The sequence below is a fragment of the Halichoerus grypus genome, chromosome 4 (genome assembly GCF_964656455.1).
Source record: "Halichoerus grypus chromosome 4, mHalGry1.hap1.1, whole genome shotgun sequence".
NCBI lineage: Eukaryota > Metazoa > Chordata > Mammalia > Carnivora > Phocidae > Halichoerus > Halichoerus grypus.
In genome coordinates, this window is record NC_135715.1 from 189,264,700 (window position 1) to 189,285,323 (window position 20,624).

The 20,624-nt window shown below is 49.7% G+C and overlaps 1 protein-coding gene across 13 annotated transcripts in view; it reads left to right on the top strand.

Annotated features, from left to right (window-relative positions):
- AGAP1 (ArfGAP with GTPase domain, ankyrin repeat and PH domain 1) overlaps nucleotides 1–8,065 on the top strand; it is a 524,718-nt gene extending 516,653 nt beyond the window's left edge. For 8 of the 13 annotated variants that reach the window (XM_078071496.1, XM_078071497.1, XM_078071498.1 and 5 more), the window contains one exon: nucleotides 82–1,410. In XM_078071496.1, coding sequence (XP_077927622.1) covers nucleotides 82–285 — 204 coding nt within the window. In that variant the 3' untranslated portion in view covers nucleotides 286–1,410. Of the gene's footprint in view, nucleotides 1–81 lie in introns of all 13 variants that reach the window. The other 5 variants (XM_078071488.1, XM_078071494.1, XM_078071495.1 and 2 more) reach the window with 1 other exon arrangement.
- Nucleotides 8,066–20,624: the final 12,559 nt, after the last annotated feature.

The window sequence follows — 20,624 nt, forward strand, 5'->3', positions numbered from 1 at the left end:
CCCGTCCCCGGGGCTCCGTGTCCCTGCACGAGCTGTGCCGCCCCCCACCGGGGTCCTAACGGCCCTCTGTTGCCTCCGCAGTACGGGGTGGACGTCATGGCCCGGGACGCCCATGGGAACACGGCGCTGGCCTACGCGCGGCAGGCCTCCAGCCAGGAGTGCACCGACGTCCTGCTGCAGTACGGCTGCCCCGACGAGCGCTTCGTGCTCATGGCCACCCCCAACCTGTCCCGGAAGAACAATAACCGCAACAACAGCAGCGGGAGGGTGCCCACCATCATCTGAGGGCTGCGCGCCCACCCGCCCGCTGCACCCGGGCGCCCTCGCTCACGGAAGTCACGACACGTGAGTCCCGTCCGTCCCCACCCTCTTCCTGGTGGTCACCCGCCCTCCCCCCACGCGAAGTCACAAAACCTGACTGTCCTCGTGGGGCGAAGAGGAGGCCAGGAGGCTGCCCAGCAGATTCCTTTTCATAAACTCCCCTAACGACGAGCAGGAGCTCCCAGTGGGCCTTGGTTTGCTGACGATAGCACACGGCGAGGGACCCCCTGCCCCCGTCCGTCCGCAGCCTGGAGACACGGAGCGCGGCGCAAGGGACAGGGACGAGAGGGGGAGGGGAGGCGAGGAGCAAGGAGAAGGGTAACTCTCCTTAACTGGCAGTTAAGCACATCAGTACATTTCACCTCTACCAAACGGAACACTCGATTTCATCTCCTCTCCGAGGAGCTTGACGGCATAAATCAGAGGCAAGCAGAGTTTGTCAGGTTTGAAGCCCCTATGATGGTATGTGTCAAATCAGTTGTAGCTAATCTGTCCACGGAGAATACCGGCTTCATTACACTTGTATAGTTGAGTTCTTCCAGCATTACCGCTGTTTAATAGAACATGATTAGTCATCACCGAGAAGAAAGCATATTAGCCGAGGAGGTAGTTACGCAGCACGCTCTGATGATTGCCACGATGTGATTGCAATACTTCTTAGAAGCATCATATTATCCCAGACATGTTCTTTCGAGCCCTTGGAGCCCTCCTTTCTAAATTCACTGTCATAATTTAGTATCTGTTTAATTTTTCAGTCCAAAGAGAGGAAATCAGTTGCTGAGTATCATTTGACTGGAGTCTCCTTGGTGCAAAAACAAAATGGAAAAAATAAATAAGAGTAAGTCAGAAATTCAAAAGGAAATCACGAATTCAAGCTAATAACATTTCGAGGCCATGTAGTAAACTCAGTAAAGGCATAAAAGGCTATTCCCCATCCCCCCAACCTAAGAGATATTTTACTTCCTTTTGCCAAGGTGGATGTCTTGGGTCTCGGTCACTGCCAGGCCACACCGGAGTGTCCCCCAGGCTTCTGTGTCATGTCTTTAGCTAAGATTGTGAAAATCTATTTGAATAAAAGAAGTTCATAAATATGCATTGATTTTTGTACAGACAAATGGCACCTCTGTTAATTTATAAATTGAACTGGATGTGAACTAATAACGTGCAACTAGTTGAGATAAGAGGGTTACAGATCATTGTACATGGAAAGCGCTCCCAGCAGCAAACACTTCCATTACTGTGATCGACAGCTTTGAAAAAGGAACCTACCCGAAGAAGATGGTGGTACAGTTTGCTTATTAAAATCGAGAAAGAAAAAGAAGACACTTAGATCCTATGAGAGAAGAGGGGGTGGGGAGGAGGCATATGATTTCGCATTATTTAGATCTGATGCCGCTTCTGCCAGCCTGGAGGAAGGGGCCGTGGGGAAGCCGGGGATGAGTTTCTGAGTCCCGGCCCCGGGTGCTGGGCAGAGGCAGGCCATGACCGGCCGCCCACAGCTCGGGGGCACCGGCTGGCCCGCGGGCATCGCTAACACTTCCCTGGGCGGCCAGGCCCTCCATCTCCTTTACTTGGTCACCTGACCTGCCGTCCCCGAGGTGTGGGGCAGCTTCAGACTTCCGCCACCTTCAGCGTGGTGGCCAAACGCAGTAAAAACCAGATCGAGACACCTTAGGTTAAAAAGGAAGGGGTGGGCCGTGCCTGGAGCCCTTTAACAAGTCCGAGCGAGAAGAGGGTTGTCCCCCTGGCAGGCGACCCTGGCCCTGGAGCCGCACAGGAACAGGGCCACATCCGCCCGGCCACGTCTGCCCGGCAGCCTCCAGGCAGGTCCCTTACTCTCCTACATTAAACCTTCTATTTTGTAAGTTTTTCCTCTTCTTTCACTTTTTAAGAAAAAAAAAAATTTAAGTAGGTGGGGAAAAAATAAAGCTTTACACAGAATTTATATGTGGGTCAGTGTTTCATGGACATTTGTAACCTTGATTCCGCTGCGTGGAAGCCAGGAGGCTCCGGGAACAGCAGGTGCAGAAGCCGCGAGGCTGAGAGCCTTGACAACAGGTCCCTAATCCTCCTTCCCCACCCCCACCCCCGCAATTTTTAATTCTGTGTTTCATCACTGTGTAGTTATTTTAAATGTGAATAGAAAAAAAATGTCTGCCTATTTTTGAAGAACGCGTTACTGTTCTAATCCAGCTATCCACATTCGCCTCCGCACAGCCTTTAGCATAGACTTTATGTAGTGAACGCAGATATAGTATAAATGAAATTCTTAAATTATTTCACTGTAGTTAATTCCCACTATAGGAATGCTCTATCATATAGCGAAGCCTTGTTTTGAAAAGAAAACGGAATTCCTTGTAAGGCTTCTCTTTGAGATGTATATGAGTGTGTACATATTATTATATGTGTTTATAATATAATATTTTCCCAAATGACTTCTTTTTTCACTTAGCCTTTCACGATCTGAATGCCAGATTGGTTTGGGGGGGGTTTTTTGTTTTTGTTTTTGTTTTTTCTCCCTTCACTCTCTCCGGCACGGGGACTTCATTGATTCCTTCTCAGAAAACTTGACCCCTCTTCTGCTATTTTTAGCAATGTTGATCTGCGCCAGGAGGCGGCCAGCCTTCCTGAGCCTGAGTTTGGGCAGCAGGGCAGGGGCGGTGGTGGGTGTCAAGGGTTTTCCTCAAAAATAAAGGTGGCTGGTGGCCGATCTGCCTGTATTTCAGCGTCACACCAGAAGGCCTTTCTTCACCGGCAGAATGCTCTCATTCCCATCTTAAAGCCTTGCTAACGCTCAGGCGGGGAAGCAAAGAGCCACAAGGGCTGGTGTTAGAAGTGAGCAGCTCAGGAAGGCGGCCCACTTGTCGCTCTCTGCTCCCACGGAAGACACCACTGCCTCATCCTCGTAGCCTTTTCTCTTCGGAAGTAAGTGCCCCTGAACATGACCCCACCTGCTGGGGTAGGGTAGGCAGAGGTGCACGTGGGCACCGGGGAGGGTAGCTTCCCCATCTGGCCGGATTCCTTCTGTTGGCCGCAGAAGCCCTGCAGAGGAAGGAGCCTCGATTCTGATCCTGTGAGAGCAGACTCCCAGGCCTGGTAAGAAGATGGCTCACCAAGCCCAGAGCCCCAGTCATGGGGCCCCGGCCCCTTCTGTCTCCTGTCATCCCAGGAGATGAGCAGCTCGAGGGTGAGTGAGTGACATGTTCATGAGTCTTGGGCCCCATGAGCAGGCGCGGTTCCATGTCTCCCTGTAAGAGCGCGCTGTGTGACTATCCCAGAGAGCAGGGGAAGGCAGTGGGGTGCTTGCTGATCCCAGGGCTGTCGAGGGCTCTTGTTGGATTACTCTTGACCAGAATCCTAAAAGGAGCCCATTCTCTGCCCGTGAGCCCGGGCACCGAGGCAGGGCCTTGCTGTTCCACCTGTCTTTTGAAGTTTTGTCTAGCCTGATGAGGTCGGCTTACACCCAGCCTCTGCCATCTGGCCTCAGGACCAGTCTTCCCAGTTTCGTAACATCTGCACCCTCCCAGGGTCATTCTCTCCATCTGTGAAGGAGCGGTCACTGACTTGATGAGGGGAGAACAGGATCCAGTGATGAGAAGGACGGCCCTGGGACTGAGCAGACCCGGCCTCGGCTTTGCGGCCCCTCCTGGGTGGCCCTGGCCAGGTACCCAGCTTTGGGGCGCTCTTTCCTCAGCTGTGAAACTGCGGGGGGTGGCCTTGCAGCATCCGATGACCGGTTGGTTTCCGACCGGTGTGATCGCTGCCAGCCAGACACCCCGCCAGGGCTGGATGCTCAGGAAATGGGAGTGTTCATTAAGAACAGAAATGCTGACGGCCCCAAAGCCAGAGCGCCGGTCTGGAGAGCTTGCTTCCTCAAGCCGGCGCCCTGGGGAGCCCGGGACAACAGGCTCGCCAGCCCCCCGCCCCTCTGCTGAGCCAGCAGGGCCCTCCCCGACCCCTGCGGGCGGGAAGCAGTGTCAGAGGAGGGGTGAGGCTCTCTGTGAGCCCCGACGCCCACAGAGCCCCGCTCCCAAGGGGTGAGCCACACTGCCCACTTCCTGGCGTTTATCCCCGATTTTTGTAGTCTGAGTTTGCTTTCCCGGAGGCAAAGGCAAGGTTGAGTCTTACCCTCATGCGTTCACTAAGGTCACTTGAGGCCCAAGATGACCCCTTCTGTCCGACACCCTGTTGGGTTGTTGGCTCAGACAGGCCTCCCGCTCTTCAGAAGCCACCAGGAAGCTGCTGTCCACACTGGGTGCTGAGCTTGCTGAAGAGCACGCTTTACTGGCAGAGCTCTGGGCCCTGCGGCCTCTTGCTTGGCGTGGACGGTTGCACAGTGAGCAAGCACCGCGCTGAGCTACTCTCCCTTCTGAGGCTGGCGCTCGGCTTGTCTTGCGCCTGCGCTTGGTGGACACATCCTCCCCTCTCAACGGCGGCCATTGGGTCCTGCCCGGCTCCCAGCCCGAGCTGTGCTCCAGGGTGACACGGGTCACCGTGGCTCCAGCTCTGCCATCCCTTCCTCCTCGCATTTAGAACGTTCTGGAAATAAGAAATCCACATTGCCACCTAGGGAGGTTCAGAAGCCTTGCACCAATGTAGAGCTTCTACAAGTAAGTGTGATCTAGGCTCCAAAACTTCTCAAAAGGCAAAGATAATTGGCAAGCAAATCCATTACCCCTCCATGGGCTGTTTCCCCCTCCCCCACCTGCTCTATTTCCATCTCTCACGCGCCCCACAAGGTCGGCATGACTTTCTAGAACTCCCCTGGATTGTATTTATGTCCTTCAAGCAAACAAATTGAAAAGCAGTCAGGAAGGAATTCAAATAGAAATGTGCTGAAGATACACATCTTTCTTTCCCAGGAAATATAATTTATTTCTAACTGCCTCCTCAAACATGGGCTTCACACATTGTGAAGTACTGTCTTCAAGTGATTTTCACCCTCATCCTTCACCAAAAAGCTAAATAAGGGCCTTTAGCATCCAGACTTGGATTTTTTCACTTTGGGCCGTTATCGAAACGTTGCTTTTTTGAAATCCTAAGCGGCTTTCTTCTGGAAGGCCTGTGGTCAGTGAGTCTTTGGTGTGGGCCCCGCCCCTGCTGTGGCCCGGCCAGGCCCCCCAGGTGTGTGGCTCACGGGGGCAGGGGTCTGGCTTCTCCACCTGGCCCCCTGAGGGGTGGGGTGGGCTCCCTGCCCTGCTCTGTGCCCTGCACCCTGATGGGTCCTTCGTGGTTCAAGCATCTCAATCAGGTCGCCTTTCAGTCAAAACGTTGAATTGCTTCGTTACGCAGAAGAGAGAAGGAGTGGGTCAGTCCCTCGAGCAGACAGGAACAGCGTCAGGCTTTTATTTCCACCGCGGCCCAGAGTGATCCCTGGAAGCCAGAACGGCCAGGCGGCTGGGGAGGAGAGAGCATCCGTGCGGCTCAGGGTCAGCAGGCCCCCGCCGGGCCCTCCCCTCCCCCCTCTCCAGGAAGAAGGGACAAGTGACAGCTTAGAACTCGTATTTCAAAAACACAGATGTTCTTCCCCTTAGAGGAGAAAGGCTGTCCTTACAGAGTTTTTTTAAAGCAGTATTAATGGATTCCCCATTTCATTTCCGATGTCTGCTGCTTTTTGAGCAAAGAGTGACGCTTCGTCCCAGTTCCAGTGTTTCGGTGTGGGCCAGAGTGGGAGGTAGGGACATTTCATCAGCACGGGATTCCGTGAGACCACAAAGTCTGGGTTTTAGTCCGTGATTTTTAAAATGCCCAAGTTCTAGAAGTAATTCAGTTTCATCGGTGTGGGAAACACCCTCCCAAAGTAAGGATTCAGGACCGCAGATTTGAAAGCCTCTCCTTTCCGCATTTCATTTGGGGCCGGGGGCTGGTTTTGCTCTCAGAGGATGGCATTTGTTTCTGGGGCTCACACCTGGTTGGTAAAAACGCCCTTGTCCGAGGCCCTCATCCCATGCAAAGGGCCTGCGGTGCCCGGAGGCGGGCAGGGTGAGGCAGGCGTGCCCAGCAGTGACCCGCCGTGAGCCGCTCCTGCCAAGCGGACAGACAAGCTCGGGGTCTAGCCAGGTGGCACCCGGCACCCGGCGGCTGCGGGGCCCGTGCGGGGCAAGCCGCCTTCATCGGGGTGCGACAGGTCCGCTCGGGGCTTGTGTTTCATGGGCCAGGTGTGGCTTCTGCAGAGAACGCCCCCCGGGGGTCATGATGGCGCCGTAGGATAGAGACTCGCCTGTCAAAGCCAAGCAAGGTCTAGTCTAGAATTCAGTCAGTGGGAATTCCGCGTCCTTCATCTTGAGACGCAGGTGAAAGATAGGAACCATCCTAGATGTAAGAGCTTTGGGGGATCTTCCAAACGGAGCATGGGAGCAGCCGCCCCCAAATCAGAGTGTGCCCTGATCTCCCCGTGCCAGATGGTGTCCACAATGGCCCCGGAAGCGAATATCTGAGTTGGCCCAAACTCAAGTAACAGGACGTGGCAGCCACCCCTAGAAGCTCACGTAGTTGGTGATGCCCCGGGTAAGCTGGTGAGTGTCCAGGCTTGACGAAGGACGTCGAAGGGCTTTCCACCCCTTGTCTAGCGCCCGGATGTAGAGAGCCTGAGTGACCGGCCTCTTTCAAAGACCCTGGGGGCAGCCCAGCTGATGACCAGTGCACCTAGCTCTGCACCTGACATTCCACTGAGTGGCCTTGGGGAAAGGGTCATCCTGCCTGGGCTCTTCGAGGGTCAGAGGACAGAGGGGCCCGAGGGTGCATGAGCTGGAGGCAGAGCGGGGAGTTAGCCCTCACTGACCGCCCCCATGAGCACATCGCGCCCTGCCCGTCCCGCCCCAGGGCGCACGGGCAGACCTGAGTGAGGATCGGGCTGTTGACGGCGCACAGGCAACGGGTGTGTTTAGAAACTGTTCTTTGGCACATCACACGTCTCGAGGTTAGAAATAATGCCTTCTCCAAACCCTGAAAAACCTCAGCGGTTTCCTCCTCCAACTGGGCTTTTGTCTAAAATACATCAAACTCTTGAGGCCGCAACCGCTGTCCTGGTCTGAGCACCCGTGTGCTCGGGGGGAGGCCGTGTGGCCTTGACCAAGGGCACTGCACAAAGCCTTGGGAGCCACGAGCTGGCTGCCCTGGGAAGGGCTGGAGGAGTTGGCCGCTCCAGCCCCAGGCACGGCCACACGGGTTCCGAGAGCGCTTCCTGCCCCCAGACAGCCCGCCACTCTCCCGCCCGTGACCTTGAACGGGGTGCTCGGGGGCCATGGGTGTGTTTCTGAACGGGAGCCCGAGCAGGTCAAAGGTGACCACCGAGAGGCGTTTCTCGGAGGGAACAGGGAAGGCCGAGTCTCTGCCCACCCCTCAGCACATTTTTCTGTTTCTGTAAATAACAATGTATAGAAGATGGAAGAGTAGCTCGGGGTTTATCCAGAGATGGGTTTGGTTTCTTTGGGGGTTTTTTTGGTCGTTTTTATATTACCTCATTCAGCAAGTTTGTTTCACAATGACTCAATGATGCTTTATTTATATTGTTTGTACTGTAATTAAAACCATTGACAGACATTTCACTTTGCTTATTATTTCATATGATTTTGTTTTGATTAAATATGCCAGTTTGTATTTTCCTGCATTGGGATTTTTTTTTGTGTCAGCTGTACAGTATTCTAAGGGGGAAAAAAGAGAAAAAGAAAAATGTGTAAAGTAAAGGAGAGAGGTGGCTATAGGGTAGAGGCCTCTTTCTAATAAAGAAATGAAAATACGTCTACACTGCTTCCGTGGAGGTTTTGTGGGGGGGCTTGGGGGCGGGGCCTGTTGGTCATTGGTCACGACTAATTGGATGTGTGCGCTCCGGCAAGGTGAATCAGAGAGGAGCGGTGCTTACAGAAGGGAGGCGCTAGGCCCAGGCCACCTCTCTCGAGAGGAAATCGGTGCACACACGGCTGTAGTCACGGTGTCAGGATGATAAGGAGCATCTCTTCCCACTTGTTCACCTCCAAGCCACTCCGAGGGGCCATGGCTCCCCAGCCAGGGATTGGCTGGGCCTGGAAGTTCCCGATGCTTGTGAAGTGTCTTTTCGCTGGGCCACACTGCCCCAGATGTGTGATAAGGACTCCCAGGTGGCTAGGAAAGAAAACCGTTCCAGAATGCCTTTATCAATACTCGCAGTGTGAGAAAAATCACATTTTTCTCACATAAAATACATTGTATCTTTACCACCGAACTCAGAAAATTAAAACACCCAACTGCCGCCACCCAGACATCACCAATTTGGTGAGCACCTTCCAGATGCTTCTCTCTGCAGACAGGCAGGTGTCCTCCCCCTCACCCACGCTCACAGGGCAATAAACATAAAGCTCTATGATCCCACGGCATGTCCGTTCTGATACTTGCTGCGGAGATTTTCTCACGGCATGGGGGGGCCACAGCATCCCACCCGGCCACACGAGGTCCCACGGCCCCCGGCAACACGGCCCCACAACAGCCAGCAGGCCACATGCACAATGTGACGAAGGCCCCTTGTCTTACAGGGGAATCAAAGCAAAAGGACAAAAAAGTGCTCGAGGAGGAATCTGTTGCACTTACACGCATGTTGGTTCTCTTGGATCTTGTAACCAGTGGCTTAAATGAAGTAAGGGACTGGGCAGCAAGCCAGGGCGGGCACGGGCACCCAAAGGCCCTCCGGGCCCAGCCTCCTCCCGGCCATCTGGTCAACCGTGGTCCGTGGATGCGTGTTCCCTCTGGGCACCCGCATAAGGCTCTTGCATTCCACACGGGAAGGAGAGAAAAGGCAAGGGGAGAGGCAGCGGCCGGGCCTCTCCTACCCAGTGTTCCCCAAAGCCCCACTCGTGGCTCCATTGCCCCCCCCATTCCTTGGCCACACTGGGTGAGGTCACTCGGGGCTGTGAAGGAGGCCGGGGGACGTGGCGGCTCAGGGGGGCAGGGTCCGGTGGTAAGGAGGGGGGAGAGCGGGTGTTACACAGGAAGCACACGGTCTCCGCCCGTCCACCCTATGGTTCCCCAAAACGCCCTCCATCACTAGCCAGAACAGTGGCTCCCCCAGAGACGTGCCCAGTGGGCTACCTGCCCCGGTCTTGCTGCTGCTCGGCAGCTCCTCATGTGCCGGTCAGCGCCACCCAAGACCATCCCCACCTTCTGTCCAGCGCTCCTGAGTCGACCTCAGAGGGTCCGTCCAGGCCCTGGAGCGCTTTGTCAGACTGGCCAGGGAACACATGCAAGACCGAAGCTCTAGATTTTACAGCCGAGGTTCTTCTAAAGCGATCGTCAGCGCTGGCCTGACTCGGGTGGGACTGACACGAACACGCCGTTGCGGGAAACGAAGTCGAACAGCATTTCTGCAAAGCCGTATGGAATCGTGTAAAAGGCCCTGAAAACCTTCCCTCGGGCCCAGGAGCCCAGGGCCTACACAACACCTCCACCCCGTAAACATGTGTTGATTACGTGAATGGATTTGATGCCTCGGAATGTGCCCGAGGAGTAACGTGGCTACTTCAACATTTGCATGAGAGATGTTCGTGACTACGGTATTTGTAATAAAATATGGGGAACAAGCCCAAAGTCTAACAGGAGGGGGATAGTGAAATAAATCAGTGTACAACCATAAATGGAAAGATGAGTCATTTCAAATGTATTTATCGCATGGGGAAATGATACCATGTAAATTAAAAATTAGGATACAGAATATACTCTATTAGTAATGTATATAAGGTGTCTTAAAGATATTTTTATATCCTTATTTCATATTGAGAAAAAAAAATCCAAAATGTTTGCAGTGCCATCTCTCTGGGGAGTTACTGTCCACCTTTTCTCCGTAAGTATTTTTAAAAAGTTATTTTGAGGTACATTTTAAAGCTCAAAGTTTGCCATTGACTTTGAAGAAAGTGGTTGGGTTTTTTATTAATACATTTTTCACTCATACTAAAATCGGAGAAATGGTTGGTTAATTGATTAATAAATGCCTGAAACAAATTGATTAAAAATTAGGAAGCATTCGGGCTAGGAGCAAACCATTCACAGAATCCGGAGGAACAAAGTTCAAAGAGACCTCTCACTGCTGACTCGGCACATAGAACCTTCTGGAAGGCCTAGCCACCCCAAGCCCCCTGGCCTCCTCCCCTCCCCTCGCAGGTGCTATCCCTCTGCTCTCAGCCTACCCAGCCCTGCCCCCAGGGGGCCACAGCTGCTCCCCCTGCCTGCTCTTGTCCGCCCCTCAACAATCCTGGGGATCTGATCTCGCTGCTACCTGCATGAGATCCCTTCACAGCTCCCCGCTGCTTTGCTTTGCTTTTTTTTTTTTCAAGATTTATTTATTTTAGAAAGCAGGGGGCGAGGGAGAGGGACAAGCAGACGCCCCACTGGGCACGGAGCCTTACCCTCGGCTGGATCCCACAACCTTGAGATCATGACCCGAGTCAAAGTCAAGAGCCCGATGCTTAACCAACTGAGCCTCCCAAGTGCCCCCCAACTCCCCACTTCTGACAGCAAGTCCGCAGTCCTAAAGGTGGTCCCCGCCGTCTGCTTGCTCTGCCCTCCTGTCCCCCCTCACCTGCTTCCTCGGGCCCCTCTGCCCTTCGAGGTCAGCTCCAGCCATGCCCCAGTGTCCTGGTCTCTCCTGCTCTGGACCTTGGCCCACCTTTCCCTCCCCCGGGAAGATCTGACTGTTTGTGGCTAGCTTCTTCTCATCTTTGGGGTCTCAGGTGAAACGCCCCTCTGAGAGACGTCCCCCACCCTAACCCCGGCTCCGTCAGGCCTCCCTGCACTTGCCCTTGGCACCCTCCCTGACCTTCCCTGTGCATTTCTCTGTGGGACAAGTCAGCCCCCTCCTGCGCCTCCCGTGGTTCTAGGGCCCTGGGTCTGTCTGGGTCTGGGATACTGGCCCCGCCAAATATCCCCTGACCCAAGGCGAGCATGAAGAAAGGAACAAACTCTGGCCGCCCACGGCCTGCCCCGCCCGGGCACCAGGGCGCCCAGGGTCCACTTGCACCGACCATGTTCTTCGGGTCGGTCTGCTTTTCAGGAAACAGCCTCGTCGTCACCGTGGAAGGTCTGAGGAGTGCCCCCTGCTGGACGCTCGGGGCCTGTCGGGACCACTCCCCACCAGGCCTGTCCCACAGCCTCCCCCGAGCCATCCCAAGGCACCAGGTGGGACCTCGATCGTGGTGGGTGGGCCAGGGCCCCCATCCGGGGCTGGATGTGCGGAGCTCGCTCGGGCCTCCCTCACACGAGGCCCCCCGCCCGGCCCCAGAGATGCCCCTGGTCTCGGGCCTCCCTCACACGAGGCCCCCCGCCCGCCCCCAGAGATGCCCCTGGTGGGTCCCGGCCTGCCCTCTGCCGCGGCCCGCACTGGGACAAAAGCCTCGCTCGCCCACCGGGCAAGCCAGTGGTGAGCACGGAGCTCCAGTGGCCCCACGTCCCCGGCACGTTCCCAGAAGCCGCGGAGCCGCCATTTATCACCGCGCCAGTCCAGTAAGGCGCCTAATTGGCCCATAAATGTGGCCCAATAACCGCACCTGACACCCAGAGACACTGCAGGCAATTAGCACTTATTTATTTGCATGTGGTGTTGACCAATCTCTAGCTCCTCTCACGTTCAGGGTCTGCTTATTTGCAAAGCTGGAGGGACACGAACCTCATTTACCGCACTGGGCAGAGCCCACAACACACACCCGTCCACCACACACCCGACACACACCCACAGCCGGACGGACACACACCCCACACACACAACACAGACACACACAGACAAACAGACACACACACACACCCCAGACACACACACACAACACAGACACACACAGACACACACACACACACACACCACACACCCCAGACACACACCCCCCATAGCCGGACACACACCACACACACACACACAACACAGACACACACACACACACAACACACACCCCAGACACACACCCCCCACAGCCAGACGGACACACACACACACACAGACCACACACCCCAGACACACACACACCCCACAGCCGGACGGACACACACCACACACACACACACACACACACAGACACACCACACACCCCAGACACACACACAACACAGACACACTCCCCGACACACAGACACACACACCCCCCACAGCCGGACGGACACACAACACACACAACACACACACACACACTCCCCGACACACACATACACAGACCACACACCCCAGACACACACACCCCACAGCCAGACACACACACACCCCGCACACACACACAAACACAGACACACACAGACACACATACTCCCTGACACACACAGACACACCACACACCCCAGACACACACACCCCCCACAGCCGGACAGGCACACACCACACACACACACACACACACCGCACACACCCCAGACACACACACCCCACAGCCAGATAGACACACCACACACACCCCACACACATCACACACATACATACACACCACACACACATCACACAGACCACACACACTCCACACACATCATAGACGCGCACACACATACACACCAGACACACACATCACAGACCCACACACACACATCACACACACCACACACAGCACACACTACACTCACACCACATCCACGTTCACACATATACACCACAGACCCACATACAAACAGAGCACACAGACATTCACACACACACACACACACACACACACACGCGCGCGCGCGCAGGGATGATGGGAACTTGGCACTGCTGCTGGCTGAGGAATTCAGTGATTAACGTGTGTGCAGGGCCCTCTCCCGTGAAATACTCAACGGATCGGGCACCAGAGCGGCTGCCGGCTCGGGGCAGTCTGTCCAGGTGACTCTGCACCGGGCAGGCTGGGGAGAGTGGCCCGGGACCTGTGCCCTGGTTGTGCGGACTTTCAAAATGCACAGAGATTTGGTCACTTCCATTCTGTTCCATTCATCTTGGTTTTGCCAAACCTCACTCAGGAAAACGACTTCCTGAAAACAAGCGATGGCCTGGTTGCCGAGTTCCCCAGAGAGCTGGGGCTGCAGCTCGTCCCAGCCCCTGAGCTATTGGGTATGGAAAAGACACTACCTTCGAAAGGGGGAATGCCATGCTCATTGCCAAAGCCACGTACTGGGCTGGTGAAGGCGGGGGCTGTGCACCCAGACAACCTGGGCTTCCGAGGCCCTCTGAGCACTCATCTGTAAAATGGGTGTGATTTGTGAAGACAATGAGTTAATAATACATGGAAAGAACTAAGAACCGTGCTTGGTCCTTCAGGAGCTCACAGTAAGTATTAAAACTCATCATCATCATTATTGTCACAGAAAATTAGGAACATCCAAATAAGGAACATCATATATAACATTAAAATTCTCCCTAATCCAGGGGCGCCTGGGTGGCTCAGTTGTTAAGCGTCTGGCTTCGGCTCAGGTCGTGATCCCAGGGTCCTGGGATCAAGCCCTTCAGCGGGAAGCCTGCCTCTCTCTCTCCCACTCCCCCTGCTTGTGTTCCCTCTCTCGCTGTGTCTCTCTCTGTCAAATAAATAAATAAAGTCTTAAAAAAAATTAAAATAAAATTCTCCCTAATCCATATGCAAGCAAAAAAAAGTTATCCGAGATGGAAAAATGTTTATAAAGCAGAAGGAGAATGCGCAAAAACAAGTTATCAGCATGGATAGTGTGAGTCCTTTCTTAGCAGGGAAATATGTAGAATTACATACATGTAAATGTCTATATACTTAGAGACCCTCCAGAAGAACATGCAGCAGGTGTTAATAGGAGTTCTCATGGAGATTAATCTTGATTTTAATTTGTTCTCTACCTGTTTGAATTTTCTGATTCATCTGAACATTGATGACTTCCATAACTATTTTTAAAATAAAGAAAATGAAATGAACAATTACCACCCCCCCGACCCCGGAGAGCCACTCCCCACTTGAATGTGTGTCTTTCAGCCTTCTAAATTCATATATATATGTACTTTTATTTAAAACATAAAATAGGGGCGCCTGAGTGGCTCAGTCAGTTAAGTGTCTGCCTCCGGCTCAGGTCATGATCTCAGGGTCCTGGGATGGAGCCCTATCTCTCCCTCTCCTCCCCGCTCATGCTCACTCATGCTCGCTCATCTTACTCATGCTCTCTGTTGCTATCTTTGTCTCTCTCTCAAATAAATAAATAAAATCTTTAATAAAAAAGAAAATGAAATGAACAATTACCAATCCCCCCCGATAGTCACCCCCACTTGAATGTGTGTCTTTCAGCCTTCTAAATTCATATATATGTGTACTTTTATTTAAAACATAAAATAGAGGGGCACCTGGGTGGCGAAGTCAGTTGAGCATCCAACTCTTGATTTCGGCTCAGCATGATCTCAGGGTTGTGAGATCGAGCCCCGTGTTGGTCGCCACACTCAGCGCAGAGTCTGCTTAAGATTCTCTCACTCTCCCTCCCTCTGTCTCTCCCCACCTCTCTCAAACCAAATAAAATAACATTCTTCAAACTATTTTGTAGCCGACTCTTCCCTTCAAATATTGGTTTTGAAGGTTTTCAAGCCAACAGAAAAGTTGAAGAATGGAATATTTCAGCGAACACTCAGAGAAACCTCCTCTGCATTCACCAATTATTCACATTTTCACATCTTGGTGATGTACAGATAGATGATACACAGTACAGAGACGATACCTAGATGACAATGAGTGCACACACTTGCTGAGCCATTTGAAAGTAAATTACCAACATCATGATTTTTCACCCTTAAATAAATAAGCACAAGGACTTTCTCTGTCGTAACTACAAGACCATTATCACTCCCCAGATAGTTACCATTGATATGATATAATATGCAGTCCATATTCAAATCTCCTCAATTGTCCCAATAATGTCTTTTATAGCTGATTTTCCTCTCATCCAAGATCCAATCAATAATCACACAGAGCCCTTAATTGTCACGATAACCTACTTCTTTAAACTTAAATGAGCATGAACAACTTTTCATGTCAAAAAAAAATAGCTAATATGATTTAAACACTCACCAGCCAGGAAGGAGGCTGCCTGGTTCCCGGCACTTGACCAGCACCAGCACTAACATTTTATTTAAGTTTTTCCAATTTTAAAGGCAAAAATTAGGATCTCTTGGTTTTTCTGCATTTCAACACTGCTGGGTTGCGATTTTTTATGTTTAATAACACCTGGCATTTTGTCATTGTTCCCCCTGCATCTTCTCTGCTCACTTTTCTTTTGGAGCATTTTTCTCTTAATGATGTTTGAACTTGGAGGGCGTTACCCCCTCATATGTCACATGTTATAAAATGTTTCTCATGGTTTTATTTCCCTTTTAAACTTTGCAAATTTTTAATGTGCAGAATTTTGACACTTGTGACCTCAACTCAGCGTTTACTTTTATGATTCTTGGCCTTAGCGCTACAGTTAGAAAGTCCTTCCTCACCTCCATTTCTCTTCTAGTACATTCCTGTTGTTTTCTGGTACTTCGTTACAGTTAAACTTTTCAGCCCTCTTCCGTTTGTGAAAATTGTATGTTTCTCCAAATGGTTAGCTAATCATACCAATTCCATTCATTTTTCTTTTACCAATTCCATTTATAAACAACAGGAGGGAAGTCCTTATTAAATGAATGACACATAAATTATGGAATTTCCATGTAATGGACTAATAATTGGCCGTTAAAAAGAATAAGGTAGACAGATAGGTCTTACAAGGGAAAAACAAAAATGCAAGCTGCAGAGCAGTGCACATACACGTAGCATGTGACCCCCAAAGCAAAGGTGTATTTGTGTGTACACACATACACGCACAAAACACGCTCTCTTGTCCATCCTGCCCTCCTTTGCTGACTGTTCCTCCTCCTCTTTCGCCTTCCAAATATTTGGAGTCCCAGGACTCAGGCCTTGAGCTATTCTGTACCTTCAGGATCTCCGAAATGACCTCATCTAGGCCCATGGCTTTCAATATTTGCCCCTAACTTCCAAATTTATCTCTAGCCTTCCCTCTCTCCTGAGTTATAGACTCTTCTATCCACTGCTAAGTAGATATTTGGATAGTGTATGGTTAGGAATGCTTTTGGCTACACATAATAGAATACTCAAGTAAACAGAGGCTTAAACATTACAGAGATTGAATTGTACCACATAAAATATTTTGAGGCAGAGAGTTCAGGGCTGGTGCTGTGGCTCAGCAGTGTTATTTAAAAAAAAAAAATCAGGTTCATTCATGCTGTTATTGTTAGCAAGATGGCTGCCACAGCTCCAGACATTGCATTCACATCCATGGGATAAATGGATGGCAAAAGCCACATCTATGCTTTTTATCAGGAAAGCAAAGACGTTCCCAGATTTTCCACCATCCTCCAGCAAATTCTCCCTATATGACAGTCTCATTGGGCAGAACTTGGTCATGTAGCCATACGCAGAGACATTGTAAGAGAAAATATGGGAGCTCTCCTTTCCAGCCTCTGTTCTGTGGGTGGGAAAATAGAGGCTGGGAATAGGTGTTGGGTTGGCCAATAATAGTGCCTCTGATAACTGTCATCTCAAGTGCAGTTTCCAAAACAAAAATCCAGTATTCCTTCCCAACACAACCCTCCCACATATGCCTCATCTTAGTAAGTAGCACCTCATTCTCACCAGCACCTCTTGCCCAAATGCACAGGAACCATCAGGGACTTCTCTCCTTCTTTATCAGCCTGTTCTGTCTTCTCCAAAGATACAACCTAGCGCTGACTGCATCTCATTCTCTCCAGCTCGGCACCCATATCGAAGTGCCAGGTTACTCCCATAGCTTCTGCTGACCTCTTTGTTGAATCTCCATCTGGAAGCCAGAATAACCCTTTTAGTTTTTTAAATTTTTTTATTAACATATAATGTATTATTTCTTTCAGGGGTACAGGTCTGTGATTCATCAGTCTTACACAATTCACAGCACTCATCATAGTACTTACCCTCCCCAATGTCCATCACCCAGCGCCCCCATCACTCCCACCCCCCCTCCACTCCAGCAACCCTCAGTTTGTTTCCTGAGATTAAAAGTCTCTTATGGTTTGTCTCCCTCTCTGGTTTCGTCTTGTTTCATTTTTCCCTCCCTTCCCCTATGATCCTCTGTCTTGTTTCTCAAATTCCTCATATCAGTGAGATCATATGATACTTGTCTTTCTCTGATTGACTTATTTCGCTTAGCCTAATACCCTCTAGTTCCATCCACGTCGTTGCAAATGGCAAGATCTCATTTTTTTGATGGCTGTGTAATATTCCATTGTATATATACACCACATCTTCTTTATCCATTCATCTGTTGATGGACATCTAGGCTCTTTCCATAGTTTGGCTATTGTGGACACTGCTGCTATAAACATTGGGGTGCTGGTGCCCCTTCGGATCCCTACATTTGTATCTTTGGGGTAAATACCCAGTAGTGCAATTGCTGGGTCATACGGTAGCTCTAGTTTCAACTTTTTGAGGAACCTCCATACTGTTTTCCAGAGTGGTTGCACCAGCTTGCATTCCCACCAACAGTGTAGGAGGGTTTCCCCTTTCTCCGCATCCTCACCAACATCTGTCATTTCCTGACTTGTTAATTTTAGCCACAGAATAACCCTTTTAAAATGTAAGTCAGCTCCTCAAACACTTGTGTTCTCAATGCTGATGGCTTCTAGCATCCCTAGAATAAAATCCAGTTGCTTACCTTGTCCTGCAAAAGTCCCAGGCAATCTTGCCCCTCTCCTCCCCTGACCTCTCCTCCACAAGCTGCCCTCCTGCAGGTGCCCTGGTCTTGCTCTTTCTCAAATGTGTCATTTGATGGCCTTCCCATCTTCGCACATGCTGTCCCCTCTCCCATTCTGTTCCTTGTCCTGTAACAAAGAGATCAAAGTTTTATCTATGTTCCAGGAAATGGACCAGAGACATGGAAATTTAGAATATGATAAAAGTAGCACTTCACATCAGTGGAAAATACCAACCATTTAATAAATGAGGAGGGACAACTGGCTATGCATTTAAGGTCAAGTATACTTCAGCTCTTACCCCACCATATGCAAAAATAAATTCCAGATAGATTGAAGCAAAACATAAAAACAGAAGGTACAAAAATACTAGAAGTGTATAGAATATTTTTATAATCCTGGAGAAGCCTTGTCTCATTGAGATATAAAAACCAAAAGCTTAGAAAAATGGACAGAGTTTGACTACATAAAAATGAAAAGTTCTTATACAATAAAATGCATTGTTTTTCTTTTCTTAGAGCCATCCCATACCCCCAAGGACTTTAATTACCTATAGAAACACAGAGGACAGAGAAAGAAACACTATTTGGACAATTCTAGTCAGGAAGGCATTCTGTAAGAATATTCGCCTAAAGCCTTCAAACAGTCAATGTCAGGGTCCCCTGGGTGACTCAGTCAGTTAAGCATCTGACTCTTGATTTTGGCTCAGGTTGTGATCTCAGTGTCGTGAGATCAAGCCCCACATTGGGCTCTGTGCTCATGTGGAGCCTGCTTGAAATTCTCTCTCCTTCTCCCTCTGCCCCTCATGCTTGTGCTCTCTCTCTAAAATAAACAAATAAATCTTAAAAAAAAAAAAAGTCATTGTCAGGTGTGTAAATCTGGAGTAAGAGAGACTAAAATTTATAATAACCAAGTGCAATTTATGAACCTTGATTGGATGCTGGTCTTTCATGAAGCTATCAAATGTGAGATGTGGGGGAGGCGCCTGGGTGGCTCAGTTGATTGGGTGTCTGCCTTTGGCTCAGGTCATGATCTCAGGGTCCTAGTGCTCGCTCTCTCTCTCTCAAATAAATAAATACATAAAATCTTAAAAAAAGAAGTGAGATGGTTGAGGAAATCCAAACACAGGCTGGGCATTGGAGAATTCCTGTTAGTCTTCTTAGGCCGGTGATTGTTCAAGTAATGTGGGCCCATGTCTTTATTCTCAGAAGATGCATGAAGGTTTAGAGTGATTCAACAGCCATAAATAATAAAAATAAGTTGTTGACAAATGGAGAATGTAAGCAAACGGTATACAGATGTTCACATGTTGTTCTTTTAACTTTTCTATCTGTTTGTAACTTTTCAAAATAAAAATTGGGAAACATTTGTAATTAGATGAGGTGTGATAACGGAATGGAGTAGATGTAATCAGCTATGAAAATGAATAATAAAGTAACCCACCATCCCAGTGCCTCCATTGGAGATAAACACTACCTTGAATTTTGTGCTCATCTTTTCCTTGCTTTAAAAAAATACTTTAGTCATATAGCATGTTGCTTTTGTTTGTTTCTGAGCTTTATAAGTCTGAAATCCTATTTTTTTTCCACTTAACTGATTTTCTAAGCTTTATCTATGCTGTGTGTCACTGAAGTTCATCCATTTGTACTGTTCCAGAAAGTGAATGGACCACAGTTTATTTATTCATTCTCCTCCTGATTTGAGGTTCCAGTTTTTGCCATCACCATGCAGGCTGCCAAGAATATTCTCATACACTTTTCCAGCGCAGGTTTTTGAGAGTTCCTGCTACCTGGTGTAATGCATCTAAGACTGGGCTTGGTGGAGGGAAAGTGGAAGAGGGTGCCTTCGTGAAAGCAGAATGGGTAGAAAGGAGGACATTTGGAAATTTGATTAAATAGGTTTCCTTAAAATCATCAGTTTCTCATTACTCCTTGGAAAGTCTTTGTATGCACCACTGTTCTAGAATAAATACCTAAAAGTAAAATTGCCACGTGGCTGTGTGCATGTTTGACTTCACAATACAAGAGACAAGTCATTTTCCAACATGGTTGTATGAATTTACATTCCCACCACCATCTGTATGTGAGGGTTCCAGGTCTCCACACCTTTGCTACCACTTGGTATCATCAGGCTTTTAAATTTTTGCCAATCAGATAGATGTAAAATGATATTTCATAGTGGCCTTAATTAAATTTCTCTGGTTACAAATTAGATTGAGCATATACTCATAAGTTTGCTTGTCAATCATGTTTCTCATCTATGAAATATGTACTTTTCTTATTTCTTCCTGACTAATCTGTTCCTTTTTTACTAGTAGCAGCTCTTTTATTGTTTTTTATACCAATTCCTTACAAAGATTTTCTTGTAGTTTGTGACTTCTAAAAAATGCTCCCATTTCATGAGCAGTACATTTTGTAAACTGTTGAAGAAATCTTTTAGAAAACAATATTCTTCTCTTTTTGCTTCTAATTTTTTTTTAACATGGGGCTTGAACTCATGACCCTGAGATCAAGACCTGAGCTGAGATCAAGAGTCAGACACTTAACTGACTGAGCCAGCCAGGTGCCCCTGCTTCTAATTTCTTTTAGATTTTGTCTTTTACATCAATATCTTTAATCTATTTGTA